The 27,935-nt window shown below is 43.1% G+C and overlaps 1 protein-coding gene across 8 annotated transcripts; it reads right to left on the bottom strand.

Moving 5' to 3' along the window:
• On the bottom strand, positions 1-27,935 carry VEGFA (vascular endothelial growth factor A). 8 transcript variants are annotated; one of them, XM_081944580.1, is made up of 9 exons: positions 27,439-27,934; positions 26,885-27,031; positions 20,797-20,848; positions 14,315-14,511; positions 11,990-12,066; positions 10,682-10,714; positions 7,694-7,765; positions 6,457-6,588; positions 1-4,211 (listed from the first exon to the last, which is right to left on the bottom strand). In XM_081944580.1, exons 2-9 carry the CDS (start codon positions 26,948-26,950, stop codon positions 4,190-4,192), a joined length of 651 nt encoding a protein of 216 aa, XP_081800706.1. In that variant the 5' UTR covers positions 26,951-27,031; positions 27,439-27,934; the 3' UTR covers positions 1-4,189. The 8 variants fall into 8 exon arrangements, with proteins under 8 accessions (XP_081800706.1, XP_081800707.1, XP_081800705.1 ...); XM_081944581.1 differs by having other exon boundaries at positions 7,712-7,765; positions 26,885-27,935; XM_081944579.1 differs by having other exon boundaries at positions 26,885-27,934.

Genomic DNA, 27,935 nt, shown 5'->3' with positions numbered 1-27,935 from the left:
TGTGAATTAAATTCTTTATTACAAAAAAGGAAAAAACAAAAAAAACATAGATGGCGTTTTTTAAAAGATATTTTTGTCTAAAAATAAATATTTCTTATGGAATCTTGAGATTAGCCAGTGTGGCTAGTGATTTTTTTTTTAGCCACAGTACAGAAAAACAGTAGCACCAATAAATAAAATGATAGTAAAATTTTCTATAATCTGGGGCAGAAGAAAAGTTTACATATATATAAAAAATGTAGTGTCTTAATTAATCACACATATACATAAACATATATATATATACACACACACACTTACATATGTAGAGCCAAATATACAGAGTATATATATATATGTAGATGTAGATGTATAAACTTTGCTTAAAAGGAATGTGTAGGGATGAGTGTTAAGTATTAATTAAATAACTGATCATGCTATTCACTTTCTCAACAATTGGGGGAGATTGGTTGAAACAGAAGAGTTAAAAATTTATACATAACAGTACAAAAAAAAAAAGAAGTACGGTTTATAAATAGTAAAATTAAATATTAAACAAAGAATACTGAAAAATACCTAGTTTAAATTATTATTACTTTTTAATTTCTAATTTTAAAGGGATATTAAACAAGTATATAGAACATCACCTCACACAGCATGAATATATACATTTCAGTTATACGTGTGTGCACATGGGCACACGTGTCCCCACAGACACACACGCATACAAACTGAATGCACACCATATTTCTATCAGCTAGAGGGGGTTTTTATAGTGGTTAATAAACACTCTTCGAAGGCTGATTTAAGGCCAGTTTTTCTTGCTTTTCCGTAAACAAGACAAGCATTGGGCAGGATTCTGACATGGACCAAGTATAGTACCAAAAAGAAAATAACAACAACCAAATACTGAAACAGGCACACCCACCAGTCCAATGAAGGCAATGAGATGCAACTTTCCAGGTACACAGAACAGTGCTCTACATTTGCACACTCAGCTGCGCAATCAATCTCCAACAATGGATTGATGAATGGTCTGACAATGCCAAAACAGATGGCCAGATCCAAACAACATGACATGTCTTGGGGAAAGAGAGGGACTGGAAGGGGAAGGCGGGGACGTAGAAGGGCAAGGAGGATCTCGCACTCCTTTGTGGGAGGGAAAGGAGTTGTTTGGATTCCGTCCCCTTCAAACATATACAGATAGTCACCCTCTTCAGAGTTGATTCACTCACTTCATAGCAACCAGAAACCTACGGAAGCATCACATACACCCCATACAGCAATAGCCTTCCCGTGGCAGCAATGATGATCGGGATGGAATGCTGCCTGGTGATAGCCCAACAAAGTTCCATGCAGTAAGAAAAATGGGGAATCCTGTCCTTGCAGATTCAGTGATCTCCAGCAGCCTCAATTCTCCTAACACATTTGATCTAGGACTGCAGAACGTTTTAACAGAGAACGGTACCCAGAGGCCGTCAACCAGCATCATTTTGCATTTCCTAGCAAAGCAAGCTGTAGCCATGTCATCTTTGGACAATTCAAATGGCTTCAGACATTCATAAGAGTGTATTGCTGCCTTTAAAAATCTGCCTTATCACCTTCTGTCCAAATACCTATTAAATGCCTGGTGACTGAGATGCTTTGGTGTTTCAAGTGTTTATATGCAAGGCACTGAAAATTGTAGCCCAAGAACAATACTGATTGCTTAAACTGAATCTCAAAGAATCAGATTGGCTGGTCCAAGTCCCATATTCTAAGGCAGTGTTTCTCCATCATGACAACCTTAAAGAGGTGTGACTTCAACTGCCAGAATCTGCCATGGCTGAGGAATCCTGGGAGTTAAAAGTCCAGATATTTTGAAGTTGCCAATTTGAGAAACATTGTTCAAAGGACGTCTTCAAACCAGAGTTAAATGGAATCTTGTCAATTGCCTGGTATCAGAGCTTTGTCTACTGTCTCTGAAAGTTGTGTATAACCTGGCTTGGTTACAGTCAGGTTTTTTTTTAAAAAAAATACCTTGTTTTGGACCTATATGCAAAAAAGAAAACCATTCACTCCTCCCTCTTTCATCAGATTTACACTGGCTTAGATTTTGGTGATGAATCAAAATCCAAGCAGGTTAAAATGCTATTAACTCTGGGACTTAGATCAGACTCTGTGCACCTGAACTTAAAAATCTTTTTGCATAAAAGCACTTAAGGCTATTCAATTAGGTTCCAAAACTGTTACGGGAATAACCCAGCAACCAAGCATTCAAGGAAACTAGCAAAAAAAGTTTGAGATAGCCTTCCCCAATCTGCTACCTTCCAGAACTATCCAAAGGCAATTCCCACTTTTCTCAGTCTTGCTGATTCAGAATATTGGCTCTGAAGTCTAACAGTTATGGAAGAGCTTGGATTGAGGGAGGCTAACCAAAAGCTTACATGGCTGGTCTATACAGGTCAATGGGAAACTGGGTAAAACAATCATACTTTGTAAAGTCTACAGTGGGCACTCCAAAAGAAAAGGTCAAAGTCAAGGGGAATTATCTAATTTGGGCATAGGTATGGCTTTGGTCTTCCTTCTTACATCTGCTTCATAGCAGTGTTATTTAGTTATTTCAGCTCGTGCAGTGAATAAATGGACAACACATTTAGAACCACCCCCAAATCACATTGCTCCTTTCATCCCCCATATTTCCTGTAACTGAACTGTAGAATCTTCTTAAATAGGGAAGTCGTGAAGGTTGCTTTAGAATGTCACACGAGGGCCCTCTTTAATTCAAAAGTTCTTCTGCCAACACTGGGAGCAGAATAACTCTGGAATTCAATGTAGAGTCCCACTGACCTTTGATACAAGTCATATCCGAATGGCTGGGCCGAATTATTCAGATATTTTTGACAATGGGAAGGCTCTATGCTAATTTTTTTGGTGGTGGTAATAGGTCCTACATCACAAGTGCAGCAAAGAACACTATGTCTTAATATATTCAAGGTATAAGACTGAGAATAACAAAGTTACAATGCTGAAGAGTAAGCTCTCACCAGCTTTTCCCTCGAAGGCCCAAAATGTAACAAGCCAATTTTAAACTTATTAGGCACAAAAAGAAGAAGAAAAACCCTATACAGTTGTATGTATGTACCCCCTCACTCACACACACTCACGCATCCTGCCTATTGTGCATATATACTTAAATTAATATCCCTTTCCAGAGATGTTCCAGAAGTATCTTCAGTGGCAGCTCTGTGCATGATGGTTGACAGTGCTGGTTCAACTGCCCGGCTCTCTGCAAGTCCCCCTTCTTTCCCCCGTCTTCTTCTGCCAATATGACATCCATTATTTAAGTAGCCAACAGGGATGGCAGGATTCCAGGGACGCCTCCTTGAGCTGACAAGTCCAAACGTCAGCCGCTTCCCATCATTAAGGCCAAAACACGTTATCTGCGGCAAAATGTTCCTGCAGCAAGTCAATACAAAAATATACACCAACGACCCAGTAGATTGTGAGCCAGACTCAGAAGAGATTTTCGAGAAGGAAGGGGAAGGGAATTTGATTGAATCATCAGTTCCAGCATTTAAGAGTTATTTCCTTGACCTTTTGACCCACAGTATTCCAAGGTGCCATTCTGGGAATCCCCTGCCATCTCTTCTCGTACAAATGTTTCACTCCCACACGGGAGTGGGGCAGGAGAGTGGGGAGAGGAAGTGAGACCAGCAGGCTTTTGAGGGTCAGGAAGAGTATGAAGAATATATGGAGCAGTATTGACTGGAGTCCAGTCGTGGTTTCTTTCTTATGTCCCAAATAGCCCACTTGTGTCCACAGCAGTTGAGTATATCCAGTGAAGACACCAATAATGTTAGCAATGTTTTAGAAACTCAGTATATATACATATGCACATACATATTCATATACATATACATATACTTCATGTGTATTGAGAGTCCCAAGCATATATCACTCCACTCTCCCTGGCTCTATATCTTAGCAGCATGAGAAGGAAAGTTTTTTTTCTCTGTAAAACCAGTTCAAAACCAAAAGGTGAATCCTGCACAGGTCCTCAGGGAATGTTCCTTCCAGAGTCCATCGTCCATACTCAAAAGTGCTGTGCGCTGCTGATCCTTCATTTTTAGTGTTCATTTGGATTAGTGTTTGTTTTCCGTTTCTAACCAGGTGAGATGTCAGGCTCCAGAACCAAGGCTGCGCCCGCACTCCCTTTCTTCTCTGCTGCTCACCGCCTCGGTTTTTCACATCTGTGGAGGAGAGGAAAGAAGTGAGGAGAGGTTACGTCACTGCATGCGGGATTCTCCTACATTAACACAGCATTAACGGGTGAGAAGGAGCCTCTTGGGTTAAAAGATTAGCGAACATGTTTTGCCACAGAATAAATCAAAATCCTATACAGGGACCAACAGCAAAGAAAAAGAAAAGGCATTTCCTCCAGTTTTCTCCCCGCAAACAATAATTCTGTTAAGAACACTAGGTAAAGGAAAAGGTTCCCCTCACACATGTGTGCTTGTTGTTCCCGACTCTAGAGGGCAGTGTTCATCTCCGTTTCAAAGCCAAAGAGCTCCATGGTCATGTGGCTGGCATGACTAAATGCCGAAGGTGCACGGAATGCTGTTACCTTCCCATCAAAGGTGGTTCCTATTTTTCTACTTGCATTTTTACATGCTTTTGAACTGCTTGTTCGTTGGCAAAAGCTGGGACAAGTAACGGGAGCTCACTCCGTTACGCAGCGCTAGGGATTCGAACCGCCGAACTGCCGACCTTTCTGATCGACAAGCTCAGCGACTTTCATCTCCAAAGTCGGTTTCTACATCCTGGCATACCTCTCTCATACTGCACAGAAACAATCTACCTTGTTTTGCCACCCTAACCTCTTCTGCTGTGTATTTTAAAGAGGTGCAGTCAAAGCAAACCGGGGTGCCCCGTGCCAGCAAAAAGGGAGAGAAAACAAAGAGCCTAATTCCGCTGCTGGCAGAGGCGGAGATTAGTGCTTTAGCACAGCAGCAACCATAGCAGCCAGGAAACGAAGAATCAGCTGTGCCCTTTGAGGCCCAGATTTCATCCCTGCAGCGAAGAGTTCATCTGAAGCAGCCGAGCAGCTGCCAAAGCCAAAACAATTCAACCTATCCTCTGGCACGACTGGAGGGGCAACTTGTATGCTGGCCTTGGTTCTACGCTGGGGCAATTTCTTAATTAGCCACCCCCCCCACACACACACACACCCTTCTTCTCCTGGGAATAGCATGGCACTTACTTCAAGGATTATTTCAAACTTCTCATTGGTTTAATTTGAGGGGGAACTATAAAGGTCAAGGTCAGACAACTGCCTGGTTTCTCTCCAGGGGCTACTTCTGCACGGTGAACTGTAACACAAGAAGAGCTGGCTCTCTTCTTGCTGCGGCATCCACGCTCAGATTACAGACCTTCACGTCTTTCCTCTACACACGCAGCCATGTCTCAAGTCTCTTTGCCCAGGCAGAGAACTGAGCTTCGTGAGATATAACCCAACGCCATCAGCCTGGCTCTAGGTGAGCGTTTGTGATGTGCCAGGAAAGGTAGAACAATCTCATGCACTCTTTTCAGAGTCACAGCCAATGTGTTCTGCCTTTTCAGAACCAGACTTAGGGATGGTGGGCTAAGATTTGCAGCCACAAAGCAGGTAACTCAGATGGCAGCATGCCATCCGCATGGCACCAGGTAGGGTATCCATCTGGGATAGATAGATAGATATCCTGGTTTTTACTTGGACCACTTGAGCTCTAGCCAGGCACTTCACTCTTCTGAATACATAGAAATAACATAGAGAAGGAAAGGGGCTAATCACACACTCTTCTTTAAAAACACACACGTTCTAGAGTAAAAGAGAAGTGCAGGAAAGAATGCATGTCTGGATTTGTGACTCAGTCCCAGGTAGTTTTAAATCAGGGCTGCTACAGAGATTAAAAAGATGGATTGGGACAAGATATTTGCTTTGAGGGGCAGGGAAAGACTGGCAATCTCCTTAAACAGCCAGTTGCATTAAACAAGGATTTGCTTAAAGGTCTCTGAGGACTTCTCCTGGGCGCTAGCAATGTGGGAGGAGCCACCTTTTCCCTAAGAGATGTATTCTAGATTATCTATCATCCCCCTACTGACTGACAGTACAGTTCAACTCTGCCAGAACATGGGAAGTTTTAAACTTTAGGCAGATTACACCATCTCTTTCCCTCTTGCCCAACTGGCTAAGCAGAAGAAAAGGAGGACCCTAGAATCCTGGCACCAGTAGCCAGCAGAAACTCATTCCTTTCTCTTTCTTTCTTTCTTTCTTTCTTTCTTTCTTTCTTTCTTTCTTTCTTTCTTTCTTTCTTTCTTTTTCTTTCTCTCTCTCTCTCTCTCTCTCTCTCTCTCTCTCTCTCTCTCTCTCTCTCTCGATGTGTGTTGAATGAATGTGTCTGAGAGAGTAGTACGTGGGGTTTGTTTTCTGTTTTTCATTTTCTTCAGGACACAAACCTGCAAGTGCGCTCGTTTAACTCAAGCTGCTTCGACTTGCAACGTGAGTCTGTGAATTTGCAGGAACATTTACAGGTCAAGGGATCTTGTTTGTACAAGTGCTTTCTCCTTTCTGAGCAAGGTTCACAGTGACTGCAAAAAGGCAAAAGGAAAGAGGTCTAAGCTACAGCGCTTTAGCGGGAAGAAATGTACACATGCAACACCCTACACATTGAAGCAACCCTCGCCCCCACCCCTCGCCCCCACCCCACTCCCAACACTGCACCTCTAGAGCACTGCTGGGAGAGGGGAGAGGACACTCCCAAAGGCATTCCAACACTTACTTGCAATAGCTTTTTAAAAGGCAGAAATGGGCTCTCTGCAAAGGCCTAATCCACAAATCCTGCATTAGTCCAATTTGCAGTGGAAAGGAGAGCCTCCTTATTGTTAACTGAGGTCTCTGAGGCAATAGCCAAATAATAATAATAGTCAAGGGCAACTCTTTCTACAGAGAAGCCCCCGTCTTTAAAAAAGAGAGAGAGAAAACAGACTTCAGAACCCAGCTGCTCCTATTCAAGTTGTGTCGTTTTCCATACGGATTGAATCAAAACAGCAGCTCTTGAAATCCTTCACCCGCCATCACCCCGCCACCTAAGAATTACTGGAAATGCAGGATTTGGTGAACTGAGGTGTAGAAAAGGCAGAGAAAGAGAAAAGGCACCCAATTCCGCCAGAAAGAGAGAAAGAGAGAGCACTCCCCAAACTTTCCCAGAATCCTCTAGCTCCCCTCTGGTAATGGTTAGTACTTGCCATCAGTCTCCATACACACACGCACAGGCAAACATGCATGAAAGAGAAGTATGAAGTTCTCGCTGCCACACCAACAGGATTGTAAGTGACAGCCAAGAGGAAATTAAGGAAGTGGGTTGAGGGAAATCATGTAAGAGCGCTTTAGGGGGAAAGCAAGAGTGAAAATAAAGAGAAATTTGCCTGTCCTTTTAGGTCACTGTGTCTTTCAAAGACCAGAATAATCCCAAGCAAGAAAAAACAAAAGAATCACAGCTTCTATGCGCTCCCCAATGTCCCCAAACATATAGTGCCACCACAAGAACAAGTGATTTTGGAGATGCGAGTGAAAATTGTTTGCTCCTTTGATTGTTCAATTAGATGTAATGCAAGCAGGAGTTTTGATTTGAGGGGTGAATAGAAAGAAATGGGTAAAGGGCAGAGTCTAAAAGCACATGATGCAAAAACGTACAAATTCTGTGGTTTATACCGGCCTCTCCTGCGCTTTCTTTTTTGACCCTTCCCCTTTCCTCGCTTTGATTTTCTGGAAGAAAAACAAAACAAGCAAGAGAGAGAGAGAGAGAGAGAGAGAGAGAAAGTGCACAGGGGGGAGAAAAGAGGAGGGAAAAGAGGGAGAAGCTACCATATGCACTCAGCTAAAATATAAGCATGTAAACTGTGGAAGTCCTTGGAGTTGAGGCATTTCTGCTTTCTTGCTGTGAGTTGTTGTTTTTTTAAGATAGATGGGTGGCCATATAGATCTTTTAAATAAATTTGCTTCTTATGCTTCACACAACTCTTGTCAAAAGTTGAAACCTGACAAGACTCTCAACTTACAGATAGGCACGTCTCGCTTCAAATATGACCGGGCCTACAACGCTGCTCCTTCCCCAAGAAATTGAAATGCCTTATTTTGGCTCCAGTATGGGCCCAAAAAGTCACTTCACTGGACCCCAGATAGAATGGGCTCTCCATCTTCAGTGAGGAAGAAAGGTGGTGAGCAGCACTTAACAATGTGCCAACAAGGCTCCGTTTGCACCGGATTGTTTTATGGTTTTCATTTTGACATGTACAAGCTTTGCCCTCAGGAAATTATTTCTGAGACTTCCCACTGGAACCATCAGAAAGCATCATTAGGCTGTTCACCTACAGGCAGGTAACAGTGAAAGATGGGGAGGTAATTCTCATTGTGAAAAAGGAGGTAAACTATTAATATGCAGTTCAACCTCAACTGCTCTGATCTTGCTTGGAGCATAAGGTAATTATGGCCTGTCTGGACCCATTACTATAGGGATTATCACTAATAACCAAAATCCCTATGAGCTACTACATATAGGCAGATGAACTCTGAACCCTCCTGCTTCTGAAGCCCTTGCTGGTACTAGAGGTTTAAAATAGAGCCAACTTGGGTAAGGCAATGAGATAAGGTTGAATACAACAAGACCAGCATATACATATATATACATATTAACAGAGAATCTGAGACTCCTTCCCTGTTGCAAATGCTAGAGAAAGTAATATATAGGTCTGGTTGTCGACCCTTTCATTAAAAATGGTGATTCTAAGAAACCAACTCTATTCGACTGCCCAGTCTACCAGTTCATCTGATTTAATATTGTCTACACTATACACCAGAGTCTCTGGTAGGTTTTCAGGCAGGTGATTTTCTCAGCTCCGCCTGGAAAAACCTTGGGACCTTCTGCAAAGCAAATTCCTACTCACACATGTTAAGGTCTTCCTATGTACTTTCTGGTCATGTGGACTGGTCTAGAGCAGCAATCTCAGCCAAGGAGAAAATCAGGTGAAACTTAGTACCTACTGCTCTAGGAGAAATGCACATGGAAAAATGCAATATTCTTGGGACAATACCTAATACAAAAAGTACTCCTTTCTTCCTAGAAACAGTATATTTTAAACTTTGGAAGAAGGAGATGCTGTAATAAAGGATGAAGTCCCTGAGGTTAATGGACAGGATGTGCCCTGGATTTTGTTCAAGCCTCTTGGTTGGCATCAGTTTTTTCTCTCCTAACCACAAGCAAAGTAAGCATCACAAGAACACAGACCTACTAGCAGGGCAGAGGAAGCATGTTTACTTCAGGAAACTCTCACAAAGATTTACATTCATTTATGCCACATTCATCCAGAGGCACACCGTGAAAAAGGCATCAAGCATAAGAGGAATTTCAGCTTAACCCAAACCAGAGGAACCCGATACCGATATGGAGATTTGCGAAGCAAAGTAAGCCACCTGAAGGAGTGGAAAGCTATAGTCCCAGAGGGAAGACTGTGGCCACGGTGCTCACTCAATCACAACACTCTTACATCTCTGAGTCACTCTGCCATTCAGCAGAATAACATGTGCACCAGAAGAGTAAGTCAAGCTAGCAGTATTTCCCTGGGCAATCCACTGATGGCTCCACAATGTGAATTCATGAGAATTCAATTAAGCTGGGACATGTATGAGAACAGCACAACTAACTAAAAATATCCTCCCCAACCCCCATTCTCTCTCTCTCTTTCTCCCCCAGCTTCCAAGCCAAATTGCAGACCATGAATGATCTTAGTATACCCTCACAGTGCATGCATGCATTGATTTGTAAGCTAGAAATGGGGAAAGTATATCCATATTTGATTAGGCTGGCTAATGTATAGAGGAGAAATCTATTTTATCATTCAAAGTACTACACAAATCTCAAGGTAGATGTCAGTTTCACATTACAAGATCGGCTACTTCCATTCCCACAACACAACTCATCTACAGTCACCACAATGCAGTGTTTCCAGATGCTTTGAACTACTATCTCATTGGTTCCAGACTGCAACACCAATAGCCTGGGATAGATATTCCAAAAGCACTATAGAAGGCACCATGCTGGGGAGTGCTGACGATAAAATGAATACAACTCCCTTTATTCCACCTTTCATGATTGATATGCAAAGTTAATTCACATCAGAACACTACCCACCGTTTGATTGGGTGTACGTGGCTTTTGGTTCATGAAAGGGTAAACTCCCTTGTTCTAAGTGAGATAGCAGAGCCGCCATGCACAGCCTTAATGTTAGGCATCTATGAAAGTTGCTGTTAACATCAGCAAGTTTTCATCAAAGCAGCAAAGAGAGGGGAGGGCAATGGTGTCTAAATGCATGTGGAAGGAAATTTTCAGCTAGAATCCATTTGAAAAGGGATAAAAGCTTTCGGTTAATTCCATGCTGTTCCTGACATATTTTCTTTTATAAGTAAACTGTTTCGAAATGGCCTCAAGGCATAAGGGAACCACAGCTGTCAAAGCTACATGTGTGACTGTAGCTAAGAGGAATGGATTCAAGGTATAATTCTTTAGATTATTACTTTTTAAAAAAATAACAGCAACAACCAGTTCTAATTTGTAGTGATCTGGGAAAGAAAGGAGGGAGATCACCAACACCAATTTAGGGGAGGGATATAATCCAGGTCACTTACTTTTCTTGTCTAACTCTGACTTCTTTCTTTTGTCTATAATGGAAGTAAAGAAGAGCAGGATTAGAAGAGAACCAGCAATAAATACAAAGATCCCATCCACGCTTTTACCACCCCACTTTCAGCAGCAAACATAATAAAGGATGCTCTTTCTGCCTTCCAGCACTGCCTGCCTCAGCCTTCCAAATGTTCCAGACTACCAATTCCATTATCTTTGTCAACTAGCAACGTTATCTGGGGATAATGGCAGCACAAGCTTAAAACGCCATATGACTATCAGGTTGGTGAAGACTGGCCTTAATTATGACAGCCAAAGGCAGAAAAAGAAGCGCATTTCTTTCTGACCAAATTAAAACACTGTTCAGATGTTATGCCCAAATATATGCATTAAAAAGTCATACGTTATGTCCTTGCCCCCAATATCCCCAGCTCTATTTCCCTTTGCTCAACATGGACTGAATAGCAAAATCTGAAGGGAAATTTTGTACACGTTGACATGAAAAGGAATGACGTCGGAGCTCTGCTTTATACCGATCTATTTATTATTAAACAGATCTATTCTTATTTTGTGCAACTCAAGGCAAAATATACAATATTTCTGCCTTCAATTTTTCCTACAATAAATCTTTACGGTGAGTTGCGCTGCAGAGGTGACTGGCCCAAAGTCGCCAAACTCACTTTCACGCCTAAGGAGGATTAGAACTTGCAGCCTCTGGGACTTCTAGTCCAGGCGCTTTAGCTACTACACCAAAGCAGCTCTCTTGATTGTGATCATGTTCTCATGATCATGTAAATTTATATAACAAAGGTTGGGGGCGAGGTGGGGGGGGGGTTAAGGGTTCAGAGCACATAGGGACATAAGGCACAACCCAACCACCTGTTTACTCAGTTGGAGCAGAACAGCAATACAATGTTTCTCAACCAGTTGCTGGTTCTCAATTGCACCTACCCAAAGAATGTACCAAGCAGCCAGTGAAATTTCCATGACAGAGATTGAGAGCATGTAAGCACACAGATGCAAACACATTTATTTTGTGACCTAGATGCAGACCCATAAGGAATGCTTCTCCTGCTCAAGCAATGTTGATGCAACTGAGGTTTCTTAAGAAGAAAAGTTAAAGCTCTCTTGTTACTGAACAGTGGACTTATTACATCATCTGTCCATCAAGATAGATGAAATCAACAAGCCAAATACAAAACAGACCACAAGGATTTTGGGTGGATAGGTGGATACAGGTGGGCAGCTGGATACAATTGGTACAGTGGCATGGTTCTTCTCCAAATTCAATCAGAAAAGCTCTCCATCCTCACCTGCATTCACATTTACTGTGCTGCTGGAAGCTCATGGGATGTATATGCTGGCTCTGAAAGTGTTTGAGTTTCATGATCTAGAAGGAAAAAATGCAGGCAGAAGGGAGAAAGAAAAAAGAGGAACTGTGAGTCACGTTTACAAATGGATAATGCTCAACAGCCATCTCACAAACAAATAAGCAAAATAATGCTAAAACAGAGGGGGCAAAATGAAGGCTACATGAGTGAGCATCTTTAAGCTGCTGTCTTATCCCCATGTTACCCTCAAAGCCAGTATTTCTTAAACTCGGCAACTTTAGGATATGTGGACTTCAACTATCAAAATTCCCCAGCCAGCCATGCTGGGAGTCAAAATCCATATATCTTAAAAGTGTGCACTGCTCTAAACTCATGGGACTCAGTTTTGAGCAGGAAATTACAGGAAAATGCTCAGAAGCAATAAGTAAGGCCAAATTCTGATATGAATGGCTAATGTCATGCCAAAAAAGTACAATATAGTCTTCGTTTAGCAATCACAATTGGGTTTAGCAAATAAGAGATATTAATCAAATCAGTCATTAGATGAAACCATAACTGTGTTTACGATCTTCAATTTCCCTTTGCTTTCCAAACCTGCAAACCTGATTGGTTATAAAGTCACTTTTTAATAATACCTACAATCAATCACTAAATGAGGCAGTCACTCAACAAGAACTACTTCGTAAATGGGCCTCATGCCCACAAGTTTAAAAGTTAAAAGATTATATATGTTTTGCTCTGATCTCCAAAACAGGTTGCCTTACCAAGTGGTCTTGGCTACCACACACAGATCCTTTGATATATAGATTCTAAAATCTGGATGTTATTTGAAGAGAACAAAGCAAGGCATATGTAGAATAACAGATCTGGGGCTAGTAACATGGCTATTTGGTTTATCAGGCTAACTACCAAAGTCTTTTAAGGTGTTTGGAAAGTGTAGCCAACACAACCTGAAACCTGAAATGTAGGTTGTTATTACATGGTCTCTATATCTCTCTGTGCATACCTGTGTATATAGTACAGTCAAAAAGCGGTCTGAATTTTCAGGGAGAATTATATTCAGGTTCAAAAGAATGCATACAAAACTCAGCACCTCACTTCACTAGCCTTTGCAGAACATAGGGGAGCATCATGGTAGCCACAACCGTATTTATAGTTCTTGAAATAACAAAGGCCACCAGGGCGATTTCTTTTCTGTTCTATTTTAGTGGGTGGGGTGTTTTTGTTCTTAATTTTTGGCTGCACTTTCTCAGAAGGACTTCTGACCTACTCATGTTGCCCAGGGACAACATGACTTAGTCACATTGCTCTGGTCACATTAAAAATAGGTAAAAGCTATTACCTAGGTATGTCTAACCCAGGGGTGGGGAACTGTGGCTCTTTTGCGACTTGTGGACTTCAACTCCCAGAATTCCTGAGGCAGCTATGTTGGTTCTGGAATTCTGGGAGTTGAAGTCCACAAGTCGCAAAAGAGCCACAGTTCCCCACCCCTGGTCTAACCTATCAAAAAGAAGGATGGGGGAAGGACATGATAACCATCTTTAGTATTTGAAGGGCTGTCACAAAGAAGAGAGGATTGATTTATTCTCTAAGGGCAGGAAGTAATGGGGTGTAAAAGAGAGATGCAACCTAGAAGGAAGGAGAAATTTCCCGACAGTGAGAACAATTGATCAGTGGAATACCTTGCCTCCTGGTGCTGTTGGGTGCTCTATCACTGGAAGTTTTCAAAACTACAATACAATACAATACAATAGTAGAGTTGGAAGGGACCTTGGAGGTCTTCTAGTCCAACCCCCTTCCTAGGCAGGAAACCCTATATCGTTTCAGACAAATGGCTATCCAACATCTTCTTAAAGACTTCCAGTGTTGGGGCATTCACAACTTCTGGAGGCAAGCTGTTCCACTGATTAATTGTTCTAACTGTCAGGAAATTTCTCCTCAGTTCTAAGTTGCTTCTCTCCTTGATTAGTTTCCACCCATTGCTTCTTGTTCTACCCTAGACTAGACAACCATTTGATTGAGATGGTATAAGGCTTCTGCCTTGAGCTAGGGGTTAAGACTAGAAGACCTCTGATGTCTCTTCCAGCCCTATAATTCTATTATTCATTTTTCCCTATTCTTTCCACATCCAACAGGTATAAATGGTTATATTAGGAACTGGGTGTGGTCCTAGACCACCAGTTGACCTCTCCCAAAATTATAGAAACCGTTCATAGTGGAATTTATTAAAGAAAGCAAGGCAAAACTGCACGCCAAAAGACTCTTCCTCATTGTTAAGTCGCCTTGACTGTTAAACCATAGTCTCACCTCCATGGTGACATTGTAGATCTCTGTAGGGACACATTCTAGCGCTTCATCATTACAGCATCCTGCACATCTCATCAGGGGCACACAGGATGGTTTGAAGATGTATTCCACCTCATCAGGATACTCCTGGAAAATATCTACCATGGTTTCAATTGACCTGCAGGCACTACGCTCAAAGACCTTCATAAATGAGATAACTAGAAAACAAAAGGGAGGGAGAAAAGAAAAGGAGGGATTAGTTACACTTATTCTGTGAAGTCTAACATTAACATTACAGTGTAGTATAGACGTAGACTTAAAGCGCAAGGACCACTGACTTTGCCTCCTTCTACTGGATTCTTATCTAACAGGCTCACCCAAATACAGGCTCTCAGTAAATGCATTAGCCTACTTAAAATGTACTTAAGGCCTAAGAAGGCAGACTATAGGGATTGTGGATGAGCAAGATATGATGAATCACTGACAAGTTTAGCATCTGTCTCGTCTGAATTTTAATCAGCTAGACACTGAATGTGTTTGCAAGTTGAAAATAAAAGTGATTCATAAGGCCACAAGTCTCACGGCATGGTGGCAGCTGGTTAGAGAAGCTTTACCTTGAAGTGAATGGAAAGGGAAGCTGGTCATTTCAGAAACCCAGAGGCTCCAACACAGTGTCCTCCTCACATGTAAAGTAACACAGCTCCTAGTTGATTATCTCAACGGCGCAGCTGTTGAGCAGGACCAGATACCTTTTCCTCAGAAAATTTTCTGCAGTGGGAATATCACATTTTCCGGGGCTCATCACACAGTGCCATGTAGCTGGAAAATATGCTTCTTCCTTTAACTTCTGGTCCTATGCTACTGCCAAGACTATATGGAAAGTAGCCGGAGAAGAAGTAGAAACTCATTCTTGACTGTAGTGCACCACTTGTCTAGTTTTCAGCACAAAAATCAAGTAACTTAACGGGAGGGAAGGTCCCCCTCCCTTCCGTAAATCTACACCGTAACATTTCCTGACCTCCTCCAAAATGTTTTAATTTTAGTTTTATTCCAGCACAGAAATACCCCTTATTTATGTTTCTAAACTACAAGGAACAAACAATCACCTCATTCCCCCCAAAAGCGTTGCCACCATTCTGTGCTGTGCACTCTGGATGGCTGGCAAACCATTTTCATAATTTCATATTTACCCAAAGGGCCTCATCATTTGCCTCAATCACTGTAGAATTTGATTCTGGGGTGGATTGAGGCTACAATCCAATTGAAACTAAAGTTCAAAAGAACTTCAGTGCCCCTTATTAATTCCAGATTACGATATTTACTACCGCATTAAGTTTTAATGTTAGAAAGGTGTTTAGATTAACGAGGGAGTTTCTACCTGGGAAATTATGTATTTTATTCCAGCTCAGTCATCAGAATTTAGCTCAGCCTTTATCAGTTACCAGCCAGCATGGCTAATGGCTGGAAATTCTAGCTGTCATGTCCAAAGCATCTGAACAGCCTACAGTTAGGGTTGAGAAAGTTTGATCCAAATATACAGGAAAAGGCACATGAAAATTGGAATTCACCCCGCTCCAATTTTTTTATGCAACAGAGGGGAGAAAAAAAGAATGCAAAGTCCCCAGCCCTAACGGATTTATACATACACACAAACCCACAATTCTACCATGACCAGGCTAAAGCTAATGGTTCACTGCAAAAGAGAGGACGGGAGATAGAGAGGCATGGCTCAACGCAAGAGTACAAAATCTATCTTCCAAACCGAATGTGAGATCTTTTACGTTTCTGCCTGTTCCTCCAACAGGAACATTAGAAGCAGCGAAGGGATTTCTTACAGAAGCAGGAGATACTGTTTGATTTGAGTGCCTTTTTTTTTTTTTGCCTTCCTTCCAAGGCCTGCAGTGATAGCCCAGTGTGATAACAAGCACAAATTGCTTGCATCATGGAAAAAACAGAAACCAGTAAACGTTTTGAACAGTCCTGAACCTGTGACAAACCAGCATAAAGGTTGCTCCACTGAAGTGCAGGCACGTGCTGGGGGTGGGGAGAGGAGAGGAGAGAGAGAGAGAGAGAGAGAGAGAGAAGAGAGCTGCCTGGTGAGCTCAGGGCTCTTGATAATTGCGGAAAGTTAATTCTTGGTCATGTGGGGCTGAGAGGGCGACCATCTGAGGAGGAGCCTGCCTGGGATTTCTACTGGCTGCCCAGCCTAGGTGCCTATTTAAAGAGACAGTTGCTCAGAGAGAGAAAATGTGTAGTGACGAGCGGTCTCCAGCTCAAAAGGAGCTCTTCCATCCACAGCAGCCTTATGTCCAAGCCCAAACTCTAGTATCAGCCTCTCGGGCCTTCTGGGATTAGCGTGGGCCAACTCCTCCTTGTTCCCTTTCAGGTTGACCTTAATCTTAACATGCAGCTATCTATAAACTGGAGAATTAAACAATTTAGTGTCTGGAAAACTTGTCGGCACATAGCCAGACATGCAACGCCTTGCTGATTATTCACTTCTTTCTGAGCATTAAGAGCGCAAGAAACTTTGTCATAACAACACTGAGTTGAAAACATTATTAGCTGCCTCCTTGTACCTTTGCATTCAGAAGAAAGCTAATAGACAGAGACTGAGCATCTCAAACAACTTGCCTCTCGTGCCGTGAAACAAATTCAAGAAGTTTTCCCGTGAACAGGTAGCCCTTGGCTTATGACCCCAAATGAGCCCAATATTTCTGTTGTTAAGTACATTTTGTCTCATTTTACAACCTTTCTTGCCTCCGTTGTTAAATGAATCACTGTGGTCGATAAGTTAGTAGCCCGGTTGTTAAGTGAATCTGGCATCGCCATTGACGTTGTTTGCCACAACAGGTGACCTTGGGGGACACAGCAAGTCATAAATATGAACCAGCTGCTAAGCATATGAATTTTGATCACATGATCATGGGGATGGTGCCAAGGTCATAAGTGTGAAAAATGGTCATAAGTCACCTTTTTCAGCGCCGCTGCAACTTCAAACGGCCACTATATGAACTGTTGTAAGTCAAAGACTTCCTGTAATGAAATCTTACACCTCACATACACTGCAGGGGATGTATCCCAAATAGGTGCTGTCTTTGCCTGAGCAGCTAATTCACCCTTTAACTTCATATAAATCTTTATTTATTAAATTTATGTGCTGCCCATCTCACCAGGTCAGGTGACTCTAAAATCTTTCTAAAGGTAACTAAATGGCTGTCCTAAATGATTTGGGATTTTTTTAAAATGCAAAGTAGTATGTAACCTGTGGATCATCCAAAGAGACGCATCCTATGTCCACATATAGCTGGCAGACATTTAAGCACCTTCTACAGAGGGCGTTTTGTTGTTGTTTTTGCTTCATCACTTTCAAACATATAAATATGTTTGAAAAGGAAGAAGGACAATGGGGAAATTATCAGCTTCTAAAAACTAATCATCATCATCATGATATGAAAAGCGAATAAAGGAACCTTCTTATTTCTGAGTTCTTTGCTTATTTCCTATGCAATTATGAATTACATGAAACTTAGGTTGGCATCTCAGTGATATCAAACCTGGAATGCCCCCAAGAATAATGAACTCCGTTGCTGGCACACTCCATTAAGGTAACAATTCTAGCAAAAAGCATTATTCTTCTGCTTCATTTGGAAGTAACATTCCTTAAATTAACTTGCCAATCTGTTAACAAAAGAACCCTACAAAAGCAGATTCAATACAGACACATCAACAGGGGGGGGGGGAGGTAAGAAATCGCATTATTGCTTTTCATCCTTTCATGTGAATGATATTCAAACAAGAGAAATGGTACAAAATAATGCAGAGAGATGCGAGATTTAAAGAGAGACTAGTCACTGATAGGCAAGCAGAAAGAGGCAATTACTGGGTTGCTGGTCTTCTAATTTGCACTTTAATGTGTAATAATGTGAAGTCTTAAATAGTCAAACTCTTTAAAGCAGGGGTGTCCAAACTTGAGAACTTTAAGACTCGTGGACTTCAACTCCCAGAATTCACTAGCCAGCCTGGGGAATTCTGGGAGTTAAAGTCCACGAGTCTTAAAGTTCCCAAGTTTGGACACCCCTGCTTTAAAGCTTCACTATGAGTTCGCTATGAGTTACTCTACGGTTCTACAGAAACCCTTTATTATCTCATTGTGCAAAGTTATTGCCGCAACTGTTTTGCAGTTGCTTGCTAATCACATCTCTTGATATCCAATTATGTCAATCAGATCAGGGCTCCGTGAGAGCGCCTGGTTTTATCTGGCTACCGGTTGACTAGGTGACATAACACCTAACCTTTAAGCAGAAGGAAAAAATGTAATTACGATAACCTGCAAAACCCTCGCTGGCCTTTTCCGAAATGCAACATTCCACAGAGTTCGTATCAGTCGCTGAGCTCAAAGAAATCCAAACAACCCCTTTGTCACAAAGAGTAGCACCACAAAATACAAGCCAGTGTTTGAATGTCATTCATGCATTTGCAGCTCGAGATAAAAGGGCCCAAGCTGTTTTAAAGAACAACCTGCCAGTGGTTTTTCTCACATACGCAGAAAAAGGAACAACCATGTGTTCATTTTCAGGGGGGAGAAAAAAATGTTAAAACCAGAACAGCCATCAGATTACAATATAAGGGTGTGCTCTTACAAAGTTATGCTCCCCTTAGATTCTGACAACACTCCTCCAAGTTCACCAGGCCAAAAACCTGATTGCAATTGAAACTAACCTTGGTAAGAGAAAAGGCTGCCCCCTGCTGCCGTCTAACTCTAACAACAGCAGCAAGTGCCACACCCTGAATGCCCCAAACTAAAGGGATTCCACAGCAGAATTTCACACTTTGGAAAACAAGTTGTTTGCCACAAATCTTGAAGTTAGGTGACCATCTATTGCCTAAAGCTTCGAAGGCTTTGAGGATTGATACTAAGTTTAAACCAGTGCTCCCTGCCCTCTTATCAGTAGTTTAGAAACTGCCATTATTCCCTAAATCCCTCTCAATTTTTTTTTACTGGTAGTAGGTCCGATTTCTACATCTCCTCCTTTCCTTCCTTCCTGCCACATATTTTGCAAAGTACTGTATAAGAGTTGACGGTTACTGAATATTTTCACAAATTGTCTTTGCTGAGGAATTTATGAGAAATCTCTTGCAAGACCCAAGTCTAATAAGCATTTGGCTAAAAGACAAATTGCATTTAGACCCACACTGCCAAAAATCAGAGTATCCTGGCTCCAGATGTAACAGAACTGTTTGTAGCAACCTGATAGCTTCCCGACTGCAGCTTCCATAATCCCCATCCGGTGTGAGTAAACATTTCCATAGATGCAGATCCAGGAACCTGGCTGGAGATGACTGGCCTAAAATTTTAGAAGCACAATGGAGCTTCCATTCTATTCCATTTTTGACACATTCAAATACAATATCCAACTATACAGCAAGTGCAGTTGGTTATAATGGCCTATTTGCACAAATGCTCCCAGACTCAACCTTAAGGTGCAGGTGATTCTTCTACACACCAACAGCAAATGCTGTGCAGAAGAAACCACCATTCCTTACAGTAGGGCATATTCCCATGTAGGCATGCAGCACTGTGGTTTTTAAAAAGATGGATCAACATTTTCATAACTGTTTCTGGAAAAGCATCTGTTCAGTTGGCCAATGCCATGTTCCTTGCAAACTTAATCACTGACAGTTCGATAACTTTTTTGTGTGTCTGAGCAAAACAACATGGGTCAAAGGTCTGACAGCAAAAAAGATGAGAGACAAGAAATTTTCAAGTGACTTCACTTTGAATATCATGGTAAATTCTTCTAACTATTATTCACAGAATTGTTGAGATGCCTGATCTTAGTTTTAAGTAAGGTTTTAAAAACACTAAAATGCCAACATTCCAGTCCAATAAATTCTCCCTGACAACCTTCTTCAGTTGGATATTCTCCATGTAGAGGTTGAACTCCTGCCATTCACAGCCTGTGTGATCTGCAGCTGTACTCTAACACATCTGGGTTGATAAGGTAGTTCTTTGAAGTTTAATAAAAACATGGTGTTATCTCATTTCTCCTTTAAAGCAAAATGCTGTTGTGCATAACTGCAGCTGCTTGATAAGAAAAAAATCCTGGGAAATCATGAAGCCAAAGATGTCAAATCTGGCAACTAAGAGTCCCCCCCCCCCCCCACGTCTTCATTTAAACATTTTCAGTGGTCATGCTGGAAATCTTTAGTCGACTTCACTCCAATTAGTGATGTCACTTCCACTGTTTCTGTCCACAGAATTACCACCTTCATCCCACACCCCCACATATATTCATTTTCCAAAAGTTAGCAACGTAAGCGAGGATTCCCTTCCCAGCAGTCCAGCTAATGGAATGATGCCAGTTCATCTCCTCCTTCTCCTCCTCCTCCTCAAACCATCAATACATTCAGCTTCTTGAAGGGACCTTTAGTATGTACTCATAAAAGAAGAGAGGGAGGGAGGCAGAGGGGGGACAGAGAGACAGAGAGAGAGTACTTACCTTCACCTTGTTGCCTGTCTCCATCCCCCTGGGCAGGAGCAGCCTGCAACACCTGCAAAACCAACAGAGAACTAATCAGAACACAAATCCGGTGCCTCACCCGACAAACCCTGAAGGTCTTTTTCGATCAGGTTTGCAGGTTTCAGTAATAAAGATCAGAATCTGTTGCACTTTGCAGAATACAAAAGCAAACCAAAAATGGCACATGCCCATTATATCCTAACACCCAAATCCAAAAAGAAAATGCACCTGAATTGTGAATCAAAACATTTGTTGGAAATATGGAACTTAATGGAGACTTTCTGCTTCTGCTTCTGTAGTGGTGGTCTACAAAATATACTGTACGTGGCCAGATTCCAGACCTGCTTTTAAAAGGGCTGCATACCATGCCAGCATTCCCACTTTGATTCCATACACCTGGAGTGCAAAGTTGGCAAACTGCAGCTTACCTGTTGTCTAAAAGATGAAATAATCGTTGACTTTTGAAATTGCATTTTAGCTGGCTTACTACACTTAAGTTGCTTTTATGATTCCGTGCTAGTGGAGCTATTTTAGAGGGGGAAATACTACAGAAAGGTATCACAGAACTAAAAGGGAGCTAAAAATATAGACACACATTGGGAAAATACAGGTTTTACCCTAGCAAAACACTGAGTTGTCATTTTCTAAGTATGTAAGAAAAGTAGATTTAAGCTATTATCATACTCTAGACAAGATTCCCTGGGGTACAAATGTGAGAAACCAAGATCTCTGTTCAGTAAGAAGCTACACAGCTATATATCTGCTTTCTGGACTTGGGACAAAAAGAACTCAAAAGTTTTCTCAGACAGCGCTCCGATTTCCTAGGCAGCAGAATAATCTGCTTTAAGGCATTTATTATTATTATTAAGATCAAAATCTACAACACAAACCTGAACAGGGGAGGAGACTGGCAAAAGGGAAAACAATGTTGGTGACCTTCTAAAAATGACACGACAAGGAATCTGAACGTCAGTGTTTCAGATCTCTGGGGTACTTAGCCAAGGTCATTAGCCCAGTTTCAGCAGAGAGGAAGAACCAGCAGATCCTCCCGTTTTGCAAATTATGGGAGTCGGAATCAGCCAGTGGGTTTCCAAAGCAATCCAGCTGGTTCACTAGGCTGTCAGCAAAAGGTAACAGAGGCTAAGAATGCAATGTGCATGTCTAATTGTTGCACTGTCTACGCAGGTCCCTTCTAAACTGATACCCTCTACCTGACTTGGGACTACATTTCCAAGAACTCCCGGCCCACGTGGCCAATGACTAGGAACTCCTGGAATTGGGGGAGGATTGATCTACGGGATGGCCCAACTGATAGAATCACTTGGATCTGCAAAGAAGGGTGTCTGGCAGCACACAGGTGACCATGTTCCTTTTTAAGCTGACAAGGTTTTTCTATCTCTGGGTGAAGGTCACAGCAACTTTGCAAACAAGCCGGGGGGGGGGGGCGGGGAGACGAAGCTTAATCACCAAGGCCTTCATGGGACAGCAAGCTGCTACAATCCGTTCCGAGCACAGCCTCTATTGCGTCTGAAGACGCTTCAGACAGGCAGCTCTCCTCTGGTGAGGTGGCAAGTTGCCACAGCTCCTTGTCAAGGCAGGTGTCCGCCCATTTCTCTAGCATCGCGTCGAGCACGTAGTCTTTATGAGCCAGCAGGCCGTGGCAGGCTGTCCTGGGATTCCTCCATCTGCAGGATGGGACTGTGGCAAACACGCTGCCCGCAAGTGCCCTGACTGAGCAGCCAAGCATGCAGCCCTGCCATAACTTGGTCAGGGCTCTGAGGAAGGAGACACCTCCGGCGTCAATCCTTCAAAGCCCTGCTTGACCCAGCTGCAGCATCAGCTAGAAACTTGTTCCATACTTCTGACCTAAAGTTGCCCCTTGCTGCTGCTTCGCCTTCTCCAAAGCAGCCTTCTCCTTCTCTCTCTCTCAAAGCGGGGGTTGGAGGGTGTTTGTGAAGATCATTTAGGAAAGAGACCTGAAAAATCACTAGAAGAGATTTCAGATAGCAAATAGGGACTTGGTATCATCTGCATCCATCTTCCTCCTCCCTGCTTCCCCCCCCCTTTCAAACTACCTATCACGGCTACACTACTATTTCCTGATTAGCAGAAACTGGAAGCAGTGTATTCACCAATCAGACAAAGAAAAGGACCCCATTAGCCATCCCTATTCACCCCATTGCTCATGCCATTTGCCTTTGAATCTAGGAGCTATTTATACAGCAGAGTCACCTTGAATCCATTTGAGAAATATGAAGGTTCGTCTCTGCTCCTATGCTGATGAATTTACATGTTCTCTGGCCAATGGCTGCTGACAGGCTACTTTTAACCCAAGTATCAGGGCTTTAAATGAAGAGCGTAAATGTTCTCCCTTCCCATCAAAGGAAGGACAACACAAACTTTTTTTTCCTCAAGGGACAAGTGCCCTTTTTGAAGGTCACATCGCTTGTACCCATCTCTTTTCCCTGGCCTGGGGTTTTACTCATTGTTTCCCCCGTTGAGAGTTGAGACACTTAATTGTCTCGTGTTAGATTTTTCATCAGCACAGACAATGGGAGAAATATCTCCTTTAATGCTTGAGCAACAGCAAGTTGGCAGGGAGCTGGCAATTCTATTCTTACATCCTACTCTTCCTGTATGAAGCAAGGAAAAGGTTAACTCAATAAATTGCTTCTACACTCACACACACACACTTCCTATTCTTTCACATCAAAACCATTCTTTCTCTAGCTTTCTCCTCCCCCTCCCCCTAATCTCAGCAGCCTCATTAAAAGAGCTTTGTAACTGTTTTGGACTGGAGCAAACAATCCAGCCACTTTGGGAGGGCCCCTGAGACCAGAGTTAAAAACCCATGCCACCTTAGGTGCTGGGGGTTGGGAGGGAAGCCTCCTCTAGTATTATTATTTTTTGCCTAAAATGCTGCATTCCACCCCCCACTCCTTCCCTGCTATGCACTCAAAGGAGAAAGAAAGTGCAATGGCCCAATAAGGAAGGGATTTCTGACATGGCCCAAAGTAGAGGGAAAACCAATCCAGAAAATGACTAGGATACACGGAAGAGGGCTGCAACATCCACTTTGTATCAGGAAGAGATATGACTGGGAGAGTTTTCCACCTTTGGCTACATAGTTAAAAGGAGGAAGGTGACCCCCTGCCTTCCCTCAGAAACAGCAGCTGGGTGGTAAGCAGGAGCCCTAATGTGGCCTGAGCAAAAGGCTGATGGCTGTGAGATCATTAGCAGTCTGGTCACACGCTCGTTTCCACCCTTACTGTTTGATCTTTGCTCAGTCCCACCAGAAAGATGTCTTGACAGAGAGCCCCAGGACTTGCTCACTGCAACAAACTTGGAATCACCCACCGATTACATCAGGTAATAATAAAAGGGGACGCAAGTATTGCCAATGTAGCAAAACGGAAAAGGCAGGCAGATTTCGGTTTGGATTCTTCAGTCTTTTCATCCATGGGTCTTCTCACCACTAACAAACACATGCTTCACTCCAAGAGTAACACTTTCAAAAGTGATTAATCACTTGGGGGGGGGGGGACGACACTGCACCATTATTACAGCCAACAGATGAACTGTAAGTGGAAACCAATGCCCTGCATTTCCTTCACCTGACTTATGAGCTCACAACTTACATTAAGCTACACTGTGGTTTGTTTGGCTTTGACAGATTGCTTTTTTGAATCCAGCCATTATGGTGTGTTAACCATAATGGTTAACACACCATAAAGGCACCATGGATTAAAACGTCACATAATATATCAAACAAGTTAACTACGGCTTTATTTAACAAGTCAAGGCTGGATATTTTATTTATTTATCAAATTTATATCACTCCCCATTTCACTAAGAGAAACTCTGGGCAGTGAACAGCAATGCAATAAAGCAGTAACATAAATAAAACAATTAGTTCCTAATAGTATTACATAATTAATAAAAGCATTAAACCTATGAAATCAGTTTATATTATATATTAATAAAAGCATTAATAGTCCCAAATAACATATTATAAATGCTATCTCCCTTTCAGCAAAAGATTACACTTGCCTTCCACGCTCCTTTAAAGAGCCATACTGCATCGAATAACTTAATTCTCTTCTCACCTATAGTTTTTTCCTTCCACATTTTCAATATAGGTTAAGCAGTTTCAAAACTACTGGGGTCAAAAAGTGCAAATGCATTTATTGTCTACTCCCCAGAGATTCATATTTCATAGACTGGATCTGCTTTGGGTTAGTAATGTATAAGACTATGGCCCCTAGCAATGTACCTAAGAGATTGTCAGGTCTTAAGAGTTGAAGATCATCTCTCTCCTTAAATGGGGATGGGGGAGTGATATATATTTCTAATCATTCCACCTATTCTGCCTCTGTGTACTTTTTTATTTTCTATTTTTACTTGTCTTCACAGTAGTTCATGCATAAATCAGTTTTCTTAATCTAGTGGCATCCAAGCACGCTGGATGAAATCTCCTATCATCACTGGGCAGATTGTTTAGGATGACAGAATCCGTAAAACCAGGCTGGGTAGGCTTGGTAAAACTGTGTAACCTGAGGATCATTTTCAAAAGCAAGCATGGCCGTCTCAGATTAACCCATTCACAAGTTTTTTTTCCCAAAGAACATCATCTGTCCTGAACAGATGAATACGCTGCTGTCACTTGCATAAAAGCTGGACTTAAAACAGCTTGGAACGCTGGTGACATCTAACCAGACCGATCTGAAATGGCAGGTTATCTTACATCTGTGGCTGGGGAAAAAAGTTATAACTATTTCTACACTCTTGTTTAACATGACGCCACCAGGTGACTTATTGGCTAGAGATGAGAAGACTTTTGGACCAAGATTTCTGAAAAGTGGCAAAGGCCAGCACGCCTGCATTTGAAGCGAGGGTTTTAAAAGACTTCACTTCTCTCCCCTAAAAACCACTTTCTTTCTTGTGAATCAACTACCTAACAGCAAACAGGACCTAAACCCAAGCAAACTGCCACAACCATCCCAGCTTATTTAATTCCTTTAAGGAGCAAGTCAAAAGCTCCTGCTAGTGGGGTCTTCGGGTAATGGCCTCTATCGTACTTTTTATAATAAGGAAACGAATAAAGATGAGAGGAGTTTAGAAGTGGGGGGAGACGGTATAGAGAAGGAACTCTTATTTATGGAAACTCAGCAGGGTCGTTCCGTCTGAAAATCAATCTGGAAGAGCCACAGAATTCATTTGGCGGTCTTTGATCTCTGTTTGCTTTTGCAAGGCAGGAATTTTGAACTCCGGTCAGTAAACCTGCCTAACTAACTAAAGCAAACAAGCCAAAAACACCGCTTTTGCAATGTCAGGAGGAGCAAGTGGGGGGAGGGAGGGAGAGCAGCGTGCGCGCCGCTTGCTGCTGCTACAAGAAGTCAGCCTATATGCTCCGATCAATGACGATGCAGAGACGTGCCTCCTCCGTAGGGCGTCCTTCCAAAAAAAAAAAAAACCAGGTTTCCAAACTACCCAGCTCTCCAGACAGGAAGAGAAAGGAAACCTACTCGGAACTGTTCTCACTGGGCTAAGGCAACGTGCAAGAAGGGAGCCAGACCTGCCGGGGTGGGCAACAGCTTCTGGTCTACTTCTCCTTTTCCCAGCCCTGCGATCGCACGCGCAGGCCCCACGCGGGTGGTGCGGTCACAGCTTTCAAACGCCATAACGCAAAGGCTTTGCTCGCTCGCCCTCGGTTTCCCCCCTCCCCCCCAAAAAAGAGGGGGGGGTCGGTGACCGGTCTTTTGTCGGCCGCCCCGAAGAGCGCCGAGACGAGATAGCCGCGTTGCCCCTTCACAAGGTCAACCAAGCGCGCGCGCGGGCTGAGCGCGGGGACAACCCGGCCGCGGGTCTGCCTGGCGCCTTGCGGACCCGATCTCTCCTCCGACGCGTGTGGGCTCCCTTCGGGCCCCGCGATCCCCTGGCGCTCGTCACGCACGTTCAAGCGTAACATGCGGCGAACAGGCCATGCGGAGGAGGAGGAGGAGGAGGAAGGCTTCCCCGCCGCCCCAGATCCTCCCGCCCGCCCCCTTTTTCTTTTTTCTCTTTTTACCTTGGCGTTGTGGAAATAAAGCAGCGCCGCCAACCCCCAATGGATCCAAGTGAGCAGAAAGTTCATGATTCCAGGAGCGAGGGGTGGATCGGCTCGGTCGGGTTGTCTAAAGCCCTTCTCCTTTGCTCGGCGGTCGCTCTGATCAAGCTGAGGGGTTGAAGGGGGGGAGGGGGGTAGAATTTAGACTCTGGTTTCACCCGTCCATAAGCTCCGCTCTCCCGAGGCCCCAGAGACGCAGTTTGCCCTCGCTTTTGCCGCGCGCTCAAGGTCTTCGGCTCGGCTTGGTTCCGATCCGCCGGTTCCGCTTCTCCCGAACAATTCCCTCCCGGCAGCACGGCGAATAGTAACCGATTTTCCTCTTCCCCCTCTCTTCTACGCACACTCTATCCCTCGGTGGCAAAAGCACCTCAGGCGAGCGGCTCGCTCTCACCACCAACACAAGCACCGGGGAGGAGGAGAAAAGAGAAAAAGAAAAAGAAGCCGAGACGAAGAAGAAAAGTTTGCCAAAACTTTTAGTGCATTTTTTCCCCCGTTTCCAAGGTCTCGGATCTTACAGCTGCTATGGCTCGCTGCTTCCCAGCTGAAGTTGGATGGTTTGGGCTTGTTTGAACAGCAAGCTTTTTAGGAAGAACTCTTCATTCAGCCCGGTTCGATTCGGGCCCCTTCTTCTTCTTGGCTTTAAAAAAAAAACCCGGGGGAAAATTCTTCACACACCCCCTTTTTTTTCCTTCACCAAAGAGGGCAAAATCCAAGTTTTTTAAGCGACGAGATTTCTCGGCAGATGAAGGGAAAGGGGAATAAATAAAGGGCGAATAAAGAATGAATCGCAGATCCTTAGAGCGCAAGGAAGACGGAAGGGAGAGAAGGAAGAACTCTGGATCTCGTTTCCCTGCCCGATCTCGCTTGCTTATTTTTTTAAACCGGGAGAGCGTCTTCACTTTTATGTCAATGAACGTCTCCGGTCTCGCTCGCTCTCTCTCGCTCTCTCTCTCCCGAATGTTAGGCGGAGTAGTAGAAGTCCAGCCTGCTCCGGGTAGCGCTGTCTCTCGTT

The sequence above is a fragment of the Natrix helvetica genome (genome assembly GCF_964273705.1).
Source record: "Natrix helvetica genome assembly, chromosome: 2".
In the NCBI taxonomy this organism is placed as follows: domain Eukaryota; kingdom Metazoa; phylum Chordata; class Lepidosauria; order Squamata; family Natricidae; genus Natrix; species Natrix helvetica.
This window is presented reverse-complemented; position numbering and strand designations above follow the sequence as displayed.

Coding starts and splice junctions, on each gene's coding strand:
- VEGFA (XM_081944579.1), bottom strand. CDS start 26,950: ATGAACTTTCTGCTCACTTGGATCCATTGGGGGTTGGCGGCGCTGCTT. Junction 14,512..20,796: donor AGACAGGCAACAAGGTGAAG/GTAAGTACTCTC, acceptor TTTGTTTTCTAG/TTATCTCATTTATGAAGGTC. Junction 6,589..7,693: donor CGGTATAAACCACAGAATTT/GTACGTTTTTGC, acceptor GCCTTTTTGCAG/TCACTGTGAACCTTGCTCAG.